Source organism: Engraulis encrasicolus, chromosome 2 (genome assembly GCF_034702125.1).
Source record: "Engraulis encrasicolus isolate BLACKSEA-1 chromosome 2, IST_EnEncr_1.0, whole genome shotgun sequence".
Lineage (NCBI taxonomy): Eukaryota > Metazoa > Chordata > Actinopteri > Clupeiformes > Engraulidae > Engraulis > Engraulis encrasicolus.
This window is the reverse complement of record NC_085858.1, coordinates 34616017-34633097: the sequence shown is the minus strand read 5'-3', so window position 1 is coordinate 34633097 and position 17081 is coordinate 34616017. Positions and strand designations below refer to the sequence as shown.

The 17081-nt window shown below is 44.0% G+C and overlaps 1 protein-coding gene across 1 annotated transcript in view; it reads left to right on the top strand.

Moving 5' to 3' along the window:
- The window catches only part of col5a3a (collagen, type V, alpha 3a), a 156878-nt gene that overhangs the window by 110169 nt on the left and 29628 nt on the right, over window positions 1–17081 (top strand). The window contains exons 40-48 of the mRNA XM_063187356.1: window positions 1892–1981; window positions 3161–3214; window positions 4354–4461; window positions 5761–5868; window positions 7155–7208; window positions 8615–8668; window positions 9382–9489; window positions 10206–10259; window positions 14877–14930. Coding sequence (XP_063043426.1) covers window positions 1892–1981; window positions 3161–3214; window positions 4354–4461; window positions 5761–5868; window positions 7155–7208; window positions 8615–8668; window positions 9382–9489; window positions 10206–10259; window positions 14877–14930 — 684 coding nt within the window. The remainder of the gene's footprint in view (window positions 1–1891; window positions 1982–3160; window positions 3215–4353; window positions 4462–5760; window positions 5869–7154; window positions 7209–8614; window positions 8669–9381; window positions 9490–10205; window positions 10260–14876; window positions 14931–17081) is intronic.

The following is a 17081-nucleotide window of genomic DNA, read 5'->3' as shown; positions in this document are numbered from 1 at the left end:
AATGTTCTATATTGGCTACCGCTAAACAATAACATCATCCTTCAGAAAAGAAAGGGAGGGTTTTACATACAGAACAGGTTCACCTTATTTGCTATAGAGCCAGTAATACAGTTCTGGAAGGAAGGCGCAAAGGTAAACACTAAAGCTAACAAACGGTCACATTGTCTATATACACACAATTTTGTTGTCTAACATGAAATAAAGGTAGGGGTTTACAGGTTCACATTATTGGCTACATGCAGTATATTTATTTACTATAACCACTACCTCAGAAAGACAATACAGGACAGGAAGGAGCAAAGGCTGAGGATTCTGCCGTTTATATACTTATATACTTTTCTAAACTTTATTTATGACAGTACAGTGAAGATGGTGACAGGAAGCGAGCAGGGAGAAAGACGGGGAAGGGCCGGTAAAGGACCTGGGGCGGGAATTGAACCCGGGTCGGCTGCATAGCAGACGAGTGCCTTACCGCTAGGCCACGGCAGGGCCGATATCCTCATATACTTTATATACAGACACTCAATAGTATTATCCAATAAAGAAATAGATGGTGACGGCTGGCTGCAGGTTTTCATGGCTTTCTACTGTATATAAAGCTGGCTAACGAGGTCCTTACAAGTGCATCTCACTGCATCAAGTCCGAGCCTGATATTGTATTGATTATATCTATGTACCATCACATCACGGCAGAGCATTACAATTATGGCGCCTCTCGAGACTAGCTCATTGACTCTTAATGAATGTAGGCATATTGAATCTGTGTTTATGAGCATTTTTATTGGTGAGTTGTTGACTGCAGATGAACCATGTGTTACGTTTTATAGCACACCCAGGATAATATTTACAGTCTTCTGACGCCAAATTACGTAGTAAAATTGTTATCTGCCCACTAGAGAAGAAGTTATTTTTTAATGTATATTGGCACTCTATGGGATAATATCTACCAACTAAAATGATGTGAAAGCATTACTGTGAGGCTATCTTTGGAGACCCAAACTTTATCTGCTGGGATTGCCTTTTGGACTCCCTCTCTCCAAAATTCCAAACACCCCCCCGGTAACTTTTTATGTGAAATTCATGGAAAAAGTAAATAAATTTACCGTATTAACATATTCAAGTGAATACATGGGTTCTAAATGTTTGTTTTCTCCGGGCTGCGTGACACTAGCTGTGTACAACTCAACCTCTGATTGTTGGAAACCGCTGTCGCTCAAAAAATTTGCTCACGTGGTTGGCTGCCAGTGTCTTGCCCCTCCTCACAACATCATGTTTATAAACACGGTGAACCCATGTATACTGTTACTAACCGATTTAAGGAATGGAAAACTCATTTACGACTCTTCGTTTGGGAACCATTGGGCTTCTGTTGCTTTTCCATGAGGTCCCCACCTGTAGCAAGTCATCACTGTCCACCTGCTGCTCAGCATTCAGTGCACTTGTAGGACAACCGCACCGCATAGGCACAATGGGTGATGGATGTGCTGTCTCAATGCTGTCACGATGGCGGTATAAATATGATATATCTGTGTCTGTGTGTACGTGTGTGTGTGTGTGTGTGTGTGTGTGTGTGTGTGTGTGTGTGTGTGTGTGTGTGTGTGTGTGTGTGTGTGTGTGTGTGTGTGTGTGTGTGTGTGTGTGTGTGTGTGTGTGTGTGTGTGTGTGTGTGTGTGTGTGTGTGTGTGTGTGTGTGTGTGTGTGTGTGTGTGTGTGGGTGCTTGTGTTTGTGTGTGTGTGCGTTCGTGCGTGTGCGTTCGTGCGTGTGTGTGTGTGTGTGTGTGTGTGTGTGTGTGTGTGTGTGTGTGTGTGTGTGTGTGTGTGTGTGTGTGCATGTGTGTGTGTGTGTGTGTGTGGTGCATGCGTGCGTGTGTGTGTGTCCTCTGATATGCAGGGCGATCCAGGAGCTGCTGGTTCTCCAGGGACGAGTGGACCTGCTGGAAAGAGAGGTTTTCGCGGGAGCCGTGGCAACCCTGGTGCTACGGTAACTCAACTTGACTTGTCTGACCCCCCCGCCTAGATCCTGAATGTTTCCTTGTGGAGGATCAAATATTAAATATGGCAGCTGCAGAATTTCTTCCCCAGCACCGTAGATATTTGGACCTGATAAGACAGCAGCTGCTGCATTTCTCTACCATTTGAACTGCTGAGGGCTTTAAAAACAAATGTGTGGTTTTACTCCACATCAGAGACAGTATGTGGACCCAATGATGAGTATGATAACAAAAGATGAGTACGATAACTTTTTTTTGTCTGTGAAATATAGTGAATGTCAGGCTTTATCAACACACATCAGAGGGTTTAATGTTTACCGACGCCCCGCCGGCCCAGAACATCACAGCACCTCACCGACTGTAGTGATATTTTATTTTCATGAGAGGCCCCTGTGCATTTCTCTCTTATCTGCGTTACTCTGTCTCGCCCTCCTGTCTGCCTGACTGGAGCAGTCTGTTTAGTTTGCCATACTGGCTGACTGTGTGTAATGTATGCTGATTGCTTTGCCCTAACAGGGCTGTGCGCGAGACTGATCCAATTATGTTCATTTCCTTTTCCCTTTTTGAGACACCGGAACTCGATCCCAACAAATTGACAGCTCAAATGAACATGTCACGGCCCTGGCCAACACGTTCTATGAATGTCAATTGACATTGTGCTCTTGGTCACACGCTAAGCCAAGCTTTCAGACCTCAGAGTTCGACTGTTTAGCTCTAACTACTTGTAGGCCTCGGAGAGAGTCTTCCTGCTGTTTCCACCAATTACAGCTCATCATTAAGTCCCTTCTCAGATCACTCTTCTTGCTTTTTATGGAGAATGGGCACAGTTTGAGAGTGTGTGTGTAATTTTCATGCATAACCATGGCTGGACTGGCCATCTGGCATACCGGGCATTTCCCGGTGGGCGCTGCACCCTCGTGGGCCCCTATTTTCAGATGTTTTATTTCCATTTCTGAAAATAGGGGCCCACAAGGGTACGGGGCCCACTGATGAGTCAGTTCTGCGCCGCTAATTATGAGGGGCCCCTTTAAGCCAAAAGTGCCCGGGCCCTATTTCTCCCCCCGTCCAGCCCTGTGCATAATGGATGTGCATGGTGAGAAAAAGATATAACGCACCTTTTTACTTTACAGCCTCCATGTTGTTCATCATTCTTGTTTTTTCCCCCAAAGGGACCTGCCGGACTGAAAGGCAGTGAAGGACCTCCTGGGGTTGCAGGAGCTATTGTGAGTGAGATATGCAGTCTGCACTTTAAAGACATTGTCCTATCTCCTCCCTGCTATTTCTCTTTCTCTCTCTCTCTCTCTCTCTCTCTCTCTCTCTCTCTCTCTCTCTCTCTCTCTCTCTCTCTCTCTCGATCTGTCTCTCGATCTGTCTCTCTCTGTGTCTGTCTGTCTGTCTCTCTCTCTCTCTCTCTTTCTCTCTATCTCTCTCTCTCTCTCTCTCTCTTTCTCTCTATCTCTCTCTCTCTCTCTCTTTCTGTATCTGTTTGTCTGTTTGTCTATCTGTCTGTCTGTCTCCCTCCCTCTCTCTTCCTCTCTCTCTCTCTCTCTCTCTCTCTCTCTCTCTCTCTCTCTCTCTTTCTCTCCCCCTCCCATCTGTCTTTGTATCCATAAAAGTCACAGGCAGAAAAATGGGTTCTATTTGCATTTGAATGCTTTGAGACTCGAGAGATTCGCCTGATTACATGCCGATCATGCCATTTCAGTTGTGTGCCGTACATGCTGAGCACATGTGCCTCCTTTCAACTTCGTATTCTGCATTTTAAATACCATGTTGCCTATCTGTCTGTTGTAGAGTTTGAACACTGTGTTCCAAATGCGTGATCTCCATTTTGAACTCTGTGCTTGTTACTGAATACAATGTGTTCTACATTCCAAATGATGTGCTGCGGTGCACAGTGCTTAAAGTGGTAAAATATAAGTCTATGTACTCCCCTAAAAAACTAAAGTTGAAATGCAGAATTATGCTCATGTACACCATAAGAAGGTACACTCCATATACTTTCAAGGAAAAAATGTACAAGTGGCGGTACTCTGTTCTGGTCAACACATCTGTCAGCAAAATCTGTCCCTATTAAAGCACTGGTGCTACACTGTATTCTGGACAGTGTTCTTAATTTCATGCAATGCTCTAAATTACGTAACACCAGCCAACTGGCCAAATGCTGGTGACATGTATTATTGGCTGGTAGAAATGACCAACTTACTAGTCACTGTGACCCCCTTAGTGAGTGTGTATTTGGCCAACAAAATTAACATCTATTACCTATTTTGGCTGGTGATGAAAAAGTTAATTTATATCCTTGATTGCATGAGCTAATGGCTGGGGTTTGGTTCTCTGCTGTGTGTTCTGCCGCCCACAGGGAGCCACAGGGGAGAGGGGACCTGCGGGACCAGCAGGTCCAATTGGCACGCCTGGTCGCCAAGGAGCCCTGGGCCCACCTGGACCAATGGGAGAGAAGGGAGAGCCTGTAAGCACACACATACAAAACATTTTGTTAATTGATTCAACAGTTGGGGTGTATTCAGGGAAGGAAAGTTTGACAGTTTGCTTTGCTTTCACACTGTGCATTTTAGTAGTAAGTGGACCAAAATCTGCCAACAAAGCCACATGCTATTGGCAGACACAAAGTGCTAAATCCAAAATGGAAGCCCAGAAGTTTGCAGTTGAAGAGTTCAGATGCAAAACCCCCTAACTCCATTTCTGAAGACCTGCACTTCTATATTTTTAGAGAACCCGGTTGATGGTTTGGTTTAAATGTATGTACTTGATAATACCTATAAATAGTTATATTATATAAATAAACTACAAAATATGCAATTTTGATATCTTTGTATTAAGTAAAAATGAATTAAGATTAATTTCTGAAAAGGCACTTAGGGGGTTTTGCATCTGAACTCTTCAGTTGTACAATTACAACACTATTATATATTTTATCAATGACTGACAACAAAGGACAACGCGGCTACGGAGGATAGTGTTTATGACCGCTCTTTTGGTCCGGGCAGAGTCCGACCTTTCAGCTCGGACTCGGTCCACTTGTTTTGTCTGGACCAGAGTTCTGTGGTTTGTATTCACACCAACCCAAAAAATGTCCAAACCAAGGGACCAAACGAAATTTGGCCCGTTTGGTCCGGACAAAACAAGGTAGGTGTGAATACGGCTTTGGAGAGACAATTTAACAACTTCTAGATTGTTTTCTACAAGTGGTAGTTGTTTTATGTAATGCATTATATATGCAAACCTCATACAGTATGTAAACCTCAATAGAACAGAGTTTTACATTCATGCTTGATTGATTTTTAAAAGCTTAACGTACGTACATGTTGTTGTGGTTTATAGCCGTGAGTAAATCCCAGATAACATATACAGTAACTTGCGTAGCTTGTGCCTCAAGTGGAGAACCATTTGGTTTAATTTGACATAACGCCCAGAATGTTCGACACAGTATAATGGAATGCGACAGCCTCAGGCAAAAAAACACAGTTTAAAATTCATGATGTCTAACGCTGATGAGGAAGTAGTAAACTTTTAATAAACTGCAGAGTTGTGTATCGAGGAACAAACAGACTCCAACAAATATACTGCTGAATTGTATTTATGCAGCGGTGAGAGAATAATATTACACTGGAGTCCCTTTATCATATCAACACCTCACCTACTAAATCACAGCAATACTGCAACAATTGTGACTCAGTCACCCGCTAGAGATTCACAGTAGCGTACAAGCGCTTTGTCAGCTGGTGAAACAGTGTGGGTGTTGTTGCAGGGCGAGAAAGGTCTGATCGGGCCCGCTGGGAAGGACGGTGAGATGGGTCCTGGGGGACTGCCCGGTGCCGCAGGACCTCCCGGCCCTCCAGGGGAGGACGGTGATAAGGTACGAGACTGACATGCAGTGCAGTCAACCAGTCATGCCAAGTCAAGTCAAGTACTTTGGGGTTTTATTGTTGTTTCAACCATACACCCAGTGGCCTTTAAATGTGCACTGTGTAATATTTTTAGTAGTTCATTTCGAGAATTTCCATTCACAAATGTTATCTTTTTCATGAATACTTACCACCACCATCAAGTGTTCATTATGACTGAGAAAATTACACCTTAAATACATGAAAAGGGGGATAATCTCTATTGCCCGCCATTTTGAATTTCCAGAAATAGACATTTTAGCAGCAAAACTTACTATACTTTGATCATAGTAGTCCATATTAGTTCATTTTTTAGTAAATATTCATGTTTCAATGAGCAGCATAGTTGCAGTACATTCTTTGACCATTTCCTGCACAGTGTACCTTTAAGTGTTTATTGTGGTTTGAACCATACAGTAAACCAAACGTTGGGAAAGCTAACAATGTTTCTATCAGTGCACAACACAATGTGCTTCACAATGTACTCAGTGTACAGTTAGCTATTTGAGGGTCCCCAACATAGTGCCTATCATACCTACTGTGCATGCATACACCAGAGAGGGGGACTGAAATTCACTGTGGTATCTGGAGCAAGTATGTATGGGTGACCTTGGGGCCAGACAAACTTCACTATGTAGGTTTATCCCCATGGTGCATAGCATTTGTTTGCTTCAGCTTTACCCTCATGGTGCAATATATTAGTCCTAAGTGGAGAATGTGTAAATTAACTGTAGTTTCAGCCACATGGTACAATATGGTATGTTATTTTAGGGATACATCTATTGGCACTAATACATACAATGTCCCTGTGTAAGTAACTTGTAAGGCATGTATAAAGCAAAATCAAACATTTGTTAGGCATGTATTCGCAAATGTCTTGTTCATGCACAATTAGGGATTTATTACCAATTTAACCTCAGTAAGGACCTAGTAGGCCTTAGCGTTTGCTTAGTACATGCCTTACAAGTTACTTATGCAGGCATTAGCATTGTATATATTAGTGCTAATAGATGTATCCCTAAAATAAAGTGTTACCTATGCTATCCCTCAGTGGGATGTTTGCCTCTGCTGTACTCTAACCTCATGGTACAATATTTTAGCTCTCAGTGGATGCTTTGCATCGGCTGTAGTTTTAGCCTCATGGTGCATACATACAGTGTGTTTGCTGCAATGCTAGTCCCCATTGTGCAGGTGTAGGGTGTGTTTGCATGATGTATGCTCTTAATGTCGTCTCCATTAATCTTGCGCCTCTACACAGGGGGAGATCGGAGGACCTGGCCAGAAGGGCAGCAAGGGAGACAAAGGAGAGGGGGTGAGTGTGTGTGTTGGGATGTGTTGGGGTGTGTGTGTGTGTGTGTGTGTGTGTGTGTGTGTGTGTGTGTGTGTGTGTGTGTGTGTGTGTGTGTGTGTGTGTGTGTGTGTGTGTGTGTGTGTGTGTGTGTGTGTGTGTGTGGGTGTGTGTGTGTGTGTGTGTGTGTGTGTGTGTGTGTGTGTGTGCGTGCATGCTTACATACAGTACTGACGTGCATGCGTGTGGTGCAATGTATGTGTGTCTATGTATATGTGCGTAAGCTGTGATAAACAGTATGAATGTGTTATGCACTTTTGTGGGTGTGTTTGTGTTTGTGTCTGTCTGGTCATACCTGTAAAATTGAAAGTGAATGTGTGTGTGTCCAAGTTAAATAAATGACTGTATGACTGTGTGTGCGCTTGCACTGTATGACTGTATGACTGTGTGTGCGACTGTATGCCTTTGTGTGTACTGTAGGCCTGCGTGCATGCTTGATTGTGTGTGTTTGTGTCTGTGCATGCCTGTGTTAGCGCCTTTGTGTGTGTGTGTGTGTGTGTGTATTTGTATGTGTGTGTGTGTGTGTGTGTGTGTGTGTGTGTGTGTGTGTGTGTGTGTGTGTGTGTGTGTGTGTGTGTGTGTGTGTGTGTGTGTGTGTGTGTGTGTGTGTGTGTTTGAGTGTTTGAGCGCGTGCGTGCGTGCGTGCGTGCATATCATGTTCTTGTGTGTACGTACAGTGTATATGTGCGTGTGTCCTTGTATATGTGTGTGTTTTGGTGTGTGCTTGCATGCTCACAGTTGTGCACCAGTCCAGTGCCCCCACTCTACAGTATGTGAGTGAGCAGTGCTTAGAAGTGTTGCCAGATTGGTCTGTTTCCCGCCCAATTGGGCTGCTTAGGATGGCTGTGTGCGGGTAAAAAATGGCATTTAGCAGAAAAACCCGCCCAATTTTTACCCTAGAAATCAATAGAATTGGGCGGGATGTTGTGCTTCTAGGCGGGTTTTGAGCATTTTTTGGGCTGGAAATCATCAGCCTCATCTGGCAACTCTGGTGCTTAGCAGTACAGTACAGGGCCCATCTGAGTGCACTGGTGTATGGCTAATGCGGCTGGTGGGCTGCCGGCACCAGTGATTGATTATCAGCCAGTAGATGTGCAGCCTCCCCTGGCCTTTATAACTATGCGGCACCAGATACTGTATGTGCATTAGGTACCACAATGGTTTGTTTGTTTGACTCTGTCTTTTTATTTTTCTTTGTCTCTTGTTTGTGTGTGTATTTTTTGTGTTGAATGTCGGTGTGTCTTTGTCTGTCTTTCTTTCTGTCTGTCTTTCTTTCTGTCTGTCTTTCTTTCTTTCTTTCTTTCTTTCTTTCTTTCTTTCTTTCTTTCTTTCTTTCTTTCTTTCTTTCTTTCATGACTTATCCTCTCCAGGGACCTCCGGGACCTATAGGAATTCTAGGGCCGACTGGACCACCAGGATTAGTGGTAGGTATACGCTTGTCTCATAAAGTGAAACCCTGCATGTGTGTCTATATCTGTGTATATACAGTATGTGCTTGAGTGAGTGTCCTTGGGTCTGTTGATGAAATTTATTTCAATGAACAGGTCACTGAGCGACGAGCGTATACAGCCTATTGATGCATATTCACAGAATTTTCTCATGAAGAAAGTGTGGCTCTGTACTATATGTGTATTGGTATGTGATCCTTACAACATGAGATTTCAGTTATTATATTACTGTACATTTCATTGAATTGCCTTAATCCGATAGAAACTTAAAAGAGAGTATAAGTGTGGAGGCTGCTAAAGCCCTGTCAATGTAAGAGGTGTCTTAACGCATTCACCTGTGTATTTTTCATGAAGTGGTGCTATGGCGATGTAGGACCGTTTAACAGACATGTCTGACAGAACATCTTACCATAGGATAAAATTACAATGTAGGACCGTTTGTCAGAACACCGGCGAAAATCCTACCGGTCAACATCGCTTCACAGAAGACAGGTACCAGACGTAGTGCGGAGCCAAGTGTCCTGGCGGAAGTACGTAGGATGGCGCGCGAGGCTATGGCATTGCGCCTTCTTGCATTCATCTGTGTACTGTCAGTGCAGCGTTGCTGATGTTCTGGTGTTGCACCTCGTTGTGTTCATCTGTGTACTGCTGATGTGATGTGTGATATTGTACATGTGCCTGATTGGTAGGGTGCTGACGGAGAGGCGGGGCCAAGGGGTCAACAGGGCATGTACGGCCAGAAGGGAGACGAGGGCCTCCGAGGGTTCAAGGGCGGCAGCGGGCCCGACGGACTTCAGGTGAGAGGATACCCAGTGAATCCTTTCTACTCTGCTTGTCTGTTTGTCTCTGTCTGTCTGCTCGTCTGACTGTCTGTCTGTCAGTCTGTCTGTCTGTCTGTTTGTCTGCTCGTCTGAGCTGTCTGTCTGCCCAGTCTGTCTGTCTATCTGTCTGTCTGTCTGTCTGTCTGTTTGTGCCAGCCGATGTCTGTATTTTTGTCCATCTGTTTTACTTTCTGACTGTCTGTCTGTCTGTCTGTCTGTCTGTCTGTCTGTCTGTCTGTCTGTCTGTCTGCCTGTCTGCTTGTCTGTATTTGTGTCTGCTTATCATTGCAAATGTTATGTCTATATTTTTGCCTGTCTGTTCTACTTTCTGTCTGTCTATGTATCTGTCTGTCTGCCTGTCAGTCTGCCTGTATTTATGTCTGCTTATCATTGTAAATGTTTGTTTGTCTTTCTCCCTTTCTGCCTGCCCATTTGTCCATTTGTTATTTTCTGTATGCCTGCAGATTTGTCATTGGCTCTTTGTGTCTGTTTGTCTGTCTGTCTGTCTGTCTGTCTGTCTGTCTGTCTGTCTGTCTGTCTGTCTGTCTGTCTGTCTGTCTGTCTGTCTGTCTGTATGTTTGTCTGTCTGTCATATTTTCTGTCAGTGCTTACCCTGTCTGTCTTACAGTAATCTGTTTTGGTGTCCCAGATGCCCTGTCCTTGACGCTCACAGTCTGTGTGTCTCTCTGCAGGGTTTGCCCGGACCTCCTGGTGAGAAAGGCGAGAGCGGCCACGTGGGATCTTTGGTGAGGCTTACTGCCTTCTTGAACTAGCCTGATTATCATCGACTTTCAAATCTCTTCGAGACTTGGTCTGACCAAGAGCATAACATCATTTCCCAAACTGCATTTCCCAAACGGCCTCCCTTTGTTTGCTAATGATTGTTTGCTTCCCAACAAAGTGGGGGAGTTCCCGAATTTGCGGGAGCTCAGAAAGTACTTGCATTGCTCTTGACCTGACTGGTAGCAACGCTGAAGCTGTTGCGTCACTAGGAGGGCACAGCCTGGCTATACTTGAACCCTAATTTGTACCACTGTTTGAGCTCACCCCACCAAATCCATTCTGACTCCAGAGTGAATCATGTGGGGATGGGTATGGGGATGGGGATGGGGATGGGGATGGGGATGGGGATGGGGATGTGGATGGGGATGGGGATGGGGATGGGTATGGGGATGGGGATGGGGTGGGTTTATGAATAATGGAGCTCCTTTTGTGGATGTGACGGGTGAAAAAATTAGGAAGGATGTTCATCGACACAAACGGGCAGGTCCTCGGAGGCAAAATGCAAGAAAGAAAGCTCCAGTCTAGCTACCGTAGATGGGGGAGCATTTTTTTGTACTGGGGGAAGTCAAGTCAAGCCAGCGAAGCGAGGTGTGGCAGGCTTTTGAGGGGGAAGACAGCGTGACAGCCTGTAATCTGATTAGGCTCGGCCCTGGCCGTCTAATGAGCGCGCTCCTCTGTGACAGTCTTTCTTGTCTCTTCTCGGAAAAAGACCCGTCGAGCGTGAAGGAACACACACGCATGCAACAAAAAAACCCAACAAGATCTGCAATGGATGGCTCGCTCGCTTATTCGCCTCTCTCTGACGGATTAGGCCGAGCGCATTGGCACGGAACGGAAAACAAAAGTGGGAGACCGCAGCAGGGGAACGTCTGAGAGCATGTGGGCAGTGGCATGCTAAGGATCATGGGAATTTATTTTTTTTGCTGCCAGTCACTAATGTGGACCCACTGTGAAATGTATCTTCCACCATAGTGCGCAGTAGACTACCAGTACAAATATGCTTACAGTGGCACATCACAGATGCTGTACTCAAGAACAAAAATAGACCCGCTAGTTTAGTTCTTCCACAGAGGGGATTGGTTACAGAGGAGTATAGATGGCACTGGAAAACGGCAATTTAATTCCTTCCAATGATCACTTGTGGCTTCATGCTAAAATTACAATTTACTTCCAGTGATTGTGCTAAGCTAAGCTAATAATTCTAATAGGCTACTAATAAATCTAAGTACTGAACAAACTGAGAAGAAAATTATACACATATTCATGTGTCATATTTAGAAATACTGTAAATATGTGAAAATCAAAAAGGGTAGGACTGTTCCCCTAATCACTTGCACATCTCAGGAGATCTCAGGAGACAGGAAGCATTTCCACTGCAGCCTGAGGAGCCAGGCAAGAAGAAATGGTGTGATGGCACTCATTAAAATGCGTACAGGTGGAAATGAGAGGCAGATTAGGTCTTGTATGTTTGTGCATAAAAGAGTGACACATCCCTAATAACTTTGACCATAGCTGACCATCAGCTGTGTGACATTGGTTCTCTCACCAGTGAAAATGTCTGCCAAAAAAATGTGTAGCCTTAAAAGCCTGACTTGCAGATAGTGACTGATTTCAACAGAACGCGTTCATGGGAGTGGCGAGATGATTGCCACCAGGTCTTTTGAACAGACAGATAAATAACGGTAACACTTTACTTAAACTAATATTTTCTAATATGGCCCAAGCACAGTCATTTTTGCAGCTAAAAATTGCTATTTCTTGAAATTCAAAATGGCGAACCATGGAGAAGATCCCCCTTTTCATGTATGAAAAGTGCAATTTTTCCAGTCATAATGAATACTTAGAATTTGATGGTGGTGGTAAGTATTCATAAAAAAGGTAACATTAGTGAATGGGTAGCATGAATTCTGGAAATAAACAACTAAAAATCTTACACAGTGTCCCTTTAAAGCCAACAGTCATAAAATGTTTATGACATGGACATAATGTTTATGACTTATCTATGACTGTTTCATGACACTATTATGACACTGCAATGACATGTTTATGACACCGGCGTCAAGTAGAGTGTTACCCAAATAACATTACATCTACAGTCATGGCCAAAAGTATTGGCACCCCTTCAATTCTGTTGGAAAATACTCAATTTCTTCCAGAAAATGGTTGCGATCACAAATTATTTGTTTTTAATATCTTCCTTTGTTTTTCTTGCAATGAAAAAACACAAAAGAGAATGAAAAAAAAGTCAAATGAATGATCATTTTACACAAAACTCCAAAAATGGGCCGGACAAAAGTATTGACACCCTCAGCCTAATACTTGGTAGCACAACCTTTAGACAAAATATCTGCGAACAGCCACTTGCGGTAACCATCAATGAGCTTCCTACAACCCTCTGCTGGAATTTTAGACCATCCTTCTTGAGATTTGAAGGGTGCTTTCTCCAAACTGCCACTGTGAGACCCGTCCACAGGTTTTCTATGGGATTAGGGGGTGGACTCCTACATTATGCAGCAAAATGTGTTGATAATCTTCAGACTTCATAATTCCATGCACATGGTCAAGCAGTCCAGTGCCAGAGGCAGCAAAGCAACCTCAAAACATCAGGGAACCTCTGCCATGTTCGACTGTACAAACCGTATTCTTTTCTTTGAAGGCATCAGTGTTTTCCTGTCCATTCAAATGAATGCAGGAAAAATGATGAGGCCTTCAAAGAAAATAACACGGTCCGTACAGTCAAACATGGCAGAGGTTCCCTGATGTTTTGAGGTTGCTTTGCTGCCTCTGGCACTGGACTGCTTGACCGTGTGCATGAAATTATGAAGTCTAAAGACTATCAACATATTTTGCTGCATAATGTAGGAGTCCACCCCCTAATCCCATAGAAAACCTGTGGAGGGGTCTCACAGTGGCAGTTTGGAGAAAGCACCCTTCAAATCTCAAGAAGGATGGTCTAAAATTCCAGCAGAGGGTTGTAGGAAGCTCATTGATGGTTACCGCAAGTGGCTGTTCGCAGATATTTTGTCTAAAGGTTGTGCTACCAAGTATTAGGCTGAGGGTGTCAATACTTTTGTCCGGCCCATTTTTTGAGTTTTGTGTAAAATGATCATTCATTTGACTTTTTTTCATTCTCTTTTGTGTTTTTTCATTGCAAGAAAAACAAATGAAGATATTAATAACAAAGAATTTGTGATTGCAACCATTTTCTGGAAGAAATTGAGTATTTTCTAAAAGAATTGAAGGGGTGCCAATACTTTTGGCCATGACTGTACATAACATATTTATCACATCTGGAGCAGAAAACTCTGTAAGCCTGTAGAAATATGACCTACAGTATATTTAACATGACCTATTCAATACATACTCACCACACCAGGGCTTGACACTGGCACCTGCCAACCGGCCAAATGCTGGTAAAGCTTGGCTGTGGCTAGTAATAATTTCAGTATCACTAGCCAATTTGGCAGGTAACGTATTCTATGGTATGACATATGGTATGACTTTATTATGCACTTTGCCCCTTGTGTATCAATATTATGGTTAGTATTTATGAAGGAAAAGCACAGTTTCTCAGTTTTTCTTCTCATCTTCTTACTTTAGCACCTCATTTTCTGAGGTTAGATACAAAGTATTACGACAAAGAAAAAAACAATATAAAATGTGTGGCCAGTAGAATAGCTGAATGGCTAGTAACTCGGGAAATCCACTAACCACAGTGGCCGGGAAGCAAAAAAGTAAATGTCAAGCCCTGCACCACACGGTACACACAGCTGAGCATGTTGTTACATGTCCTGTAGAATTATGAACACAATTTAATCGTCGGTATTCAGCGACCTCACCAATGATGAGACAAAGATAGTAATCACAGCTATGACTGGAGCAAAGTTTTAGAATGCACAGTGTGTCTGCTTTTGAGAAACGCTTTGGTACATTTCCAAGCCTATTTTCCGGTATAAGCAGCCTTACTACAGGAAAGTGGCTGAGGAGTAATGGAGTGTGTGGACTAATTTGTGGTGTTCATATCCTCTATTGCAGAGCAGATGTGGGCTCTACCTAGTAGGCCATGAATATTATCATGATGTAACCAGGGTTGCTGACAGCTTTGGCTGGGCCCTGGAACAAAACCATCTGAAAGCCCCCCTTCCTAGCAATACATACCTGTACAATGTAATGGGTACCCAGTTCTGGGCCCCTTTCCTCTTTCTGGGCCCTGTATAACTGACCTCTTTGCCCTCCCCTGTTGGCCTCCCTGTCTGTGACTGTGACATTGTCTTGAGAATATGATTCTGGCATGCACTAGCTTTCTGTTTCAATGACAATGGCAGCAATTTACTTCGGGATAATGCAAGTCTCTTGGTTAGTCTCTCCACTGTTGCCCAGCGACTTGATTTGCAACAGGCATCTGTGAGTTATTGAGTGTGTGCATTGATTTGGATTCGAGTTCGTGCTTGGCAGTAAGACAACGAGTTAATCTTGTTTTTCTCTCTGTGTCATTCTCTCTCTCTCTCTCTCTCTCTCTCTCTCTCTCTCTCTCTCTCTCTCTCTCTCTCTCTCTCTCTCTCTCTCTCTCTCTCTTTCAGGGACCCCCTGGACTACCAGGACCTCAAGGACTTCAGGGATCTAGCGGTTCAGAGGTAAGTAACCTTTGACTCGCGTTAGAGAGAGAGAGAGAGAGAGAGAGAGAGAGAGAGAGATAGAGACAGAGATAGAGATAGAGAGACAAAGAGTACAGCATAGACAAGAGTATACTGTAGCCTAGCCAGTAGTGGTGATTTGTTGCAAATGTATATTCTTTTGAGTGTGTCAGACAGAGAGATAGGGGGGGAGAGAGAGGGAGAGAGAGAGACAGAGAGGGAGAGAAAGAGAGAGAGAATGAGAGAGAGAGAGAGAGAGAGAGAGAGAGAGAGAGAGAGAGAATGAATGAGTGATGAATGGTACAAACTAAGCACAGCTTGCTGCGCTCTTCTCTCTCCCACAAGGGGGCCTACTGGGCATGACAGAGACACATGATCGGTCTGTGCCAAGTCATTATTCTTCCTGGACCAGTGACCAAGTTGTTTGTCCAGGTTTCAGGCGACACTTTTTTGGGCCGTGTAAATGCCAATTATATTAAAATCCAATTTATTAACACTTGAATCACTGAACCTTTAATCATCAACTATCCCCCGGTGGCATCAGGTTGTGCAGTGCCCTTCTCCTTCTGCAGAATCTTTGAACGGCATCCAACTCATTACTTTTCACTCACTGAGTTTTTAAACCTCAGCAAGCATCCAACAGCTCTAATACACTAGCCTGGTGAGCCAATCTAAAAAAATGAAAACATTAGTCTGGAATCACTCGGTCTTCACCACCATCTCCACCATCCAGCCAAAGCCCACCCGAAATAGAATTGGAAAAAAAAACCTTGCGACGTGATTGGTGGGCAGGCTGCCTGTTGTGGCGATCTCATAAGGACCAGGACCGGACCAAGTTGCCAGGCAAAAACATTTTTGAACGCTAGGCAGGTTCATTTGGTTAGCTTTTATCAAATCACTTTATCATCCCATTACACCACCTGCTGATGATGTCTGATCTAGCTCACTAATATCATATGAGCCTACTGTACAGTGGAAAGTTTCGTGAATTTGTGAGCTACAGCTGCACGTTATGCTGATCCCCATCCCCTCATTGTCCCCCGTCTCACTCTCTCTCTCCTTATTGTGGCTTCATGGAGGATCCTCATTTGATTTGGAGAGCTGAATTATTAAGCGCCATGAGAGCATGATCCTGCTGCGCCAGTTATATTTGCCGCTTTATGAAAGATTAAGGAGAGTTAGCCTCCGATTCTCGGGGCGTGCGGTGCAGTAGAGTTATATTTACCTCTATTAATAATAGTGAGCCAGCCACAGCCCACACCATTTAATTATTGAACCTCGACTGTGGTGGCAGACATAGTACTGTATGTGGATGACGTGCTAATCTCAGTCGAAGGAAAGAGAGAGAGAGAGGCAGAAAAGAAAGAGGGATAATGAGAATGAGAAACAATGATAAAGGTAAGATAAAAGTACCAGAGAGATAAAGAGATGTAATAATATGTAGGTGGTGACATTGGTGAAGCAGTTAGGTGAAGTAGCTAGCTACTGTATGCATACTTGGCTTGGCTGTAAATACACTGTGACGGACCAACCTATTACAAAGACAAAGAGAGAGGGTGCAAGGGAGAAGGAGAGAGAGAGAGACGGAGAGAGAGAGAGAGAGAGAGACGGAGAGAGAGAGAGAGAGAGAGAGAGAGAGAGAGAGAGAGAGAGAGAGAGAGAGAGAGAGAGAGAGAGAGAAATAAAGATCATAAACTGGTGATGAGTAGAAACTTGTTTAATAATACTAGCTATTAGGCAGCTATGACCACTGTATTCATGCTATACTGAAATCAGGTAAGTTGGGCCACTTTTTTTGCATATTAGCAAATGGCCCAAAGTGGCCCAATTTACCTGAATTCACCATATATTTCTGTATGTCTGTGCACTCCTGTTCAGTTGCAAATGCACTGTGTTGGAATGACCCCAGAGACTCCTGCTAAGTGGAATTCTGGGTAAAGGGTGAGATACCTAACCCAACCCAACTCAACCCAGCCTGTGCACTCTGCCTGATAGCAACACGCGTGTACTGCGTGCAGGTGTATGGCGCCGCTCTGTGCTATATACCTCATTCGCCCAGCAGCTCAGCCTCTGAGTCAGGCCTGGACTCATAATCTGGCATACAGGGCATTTTCCCGGTGAGCCGACACACCCCAGGGGCCGATGCTTTTT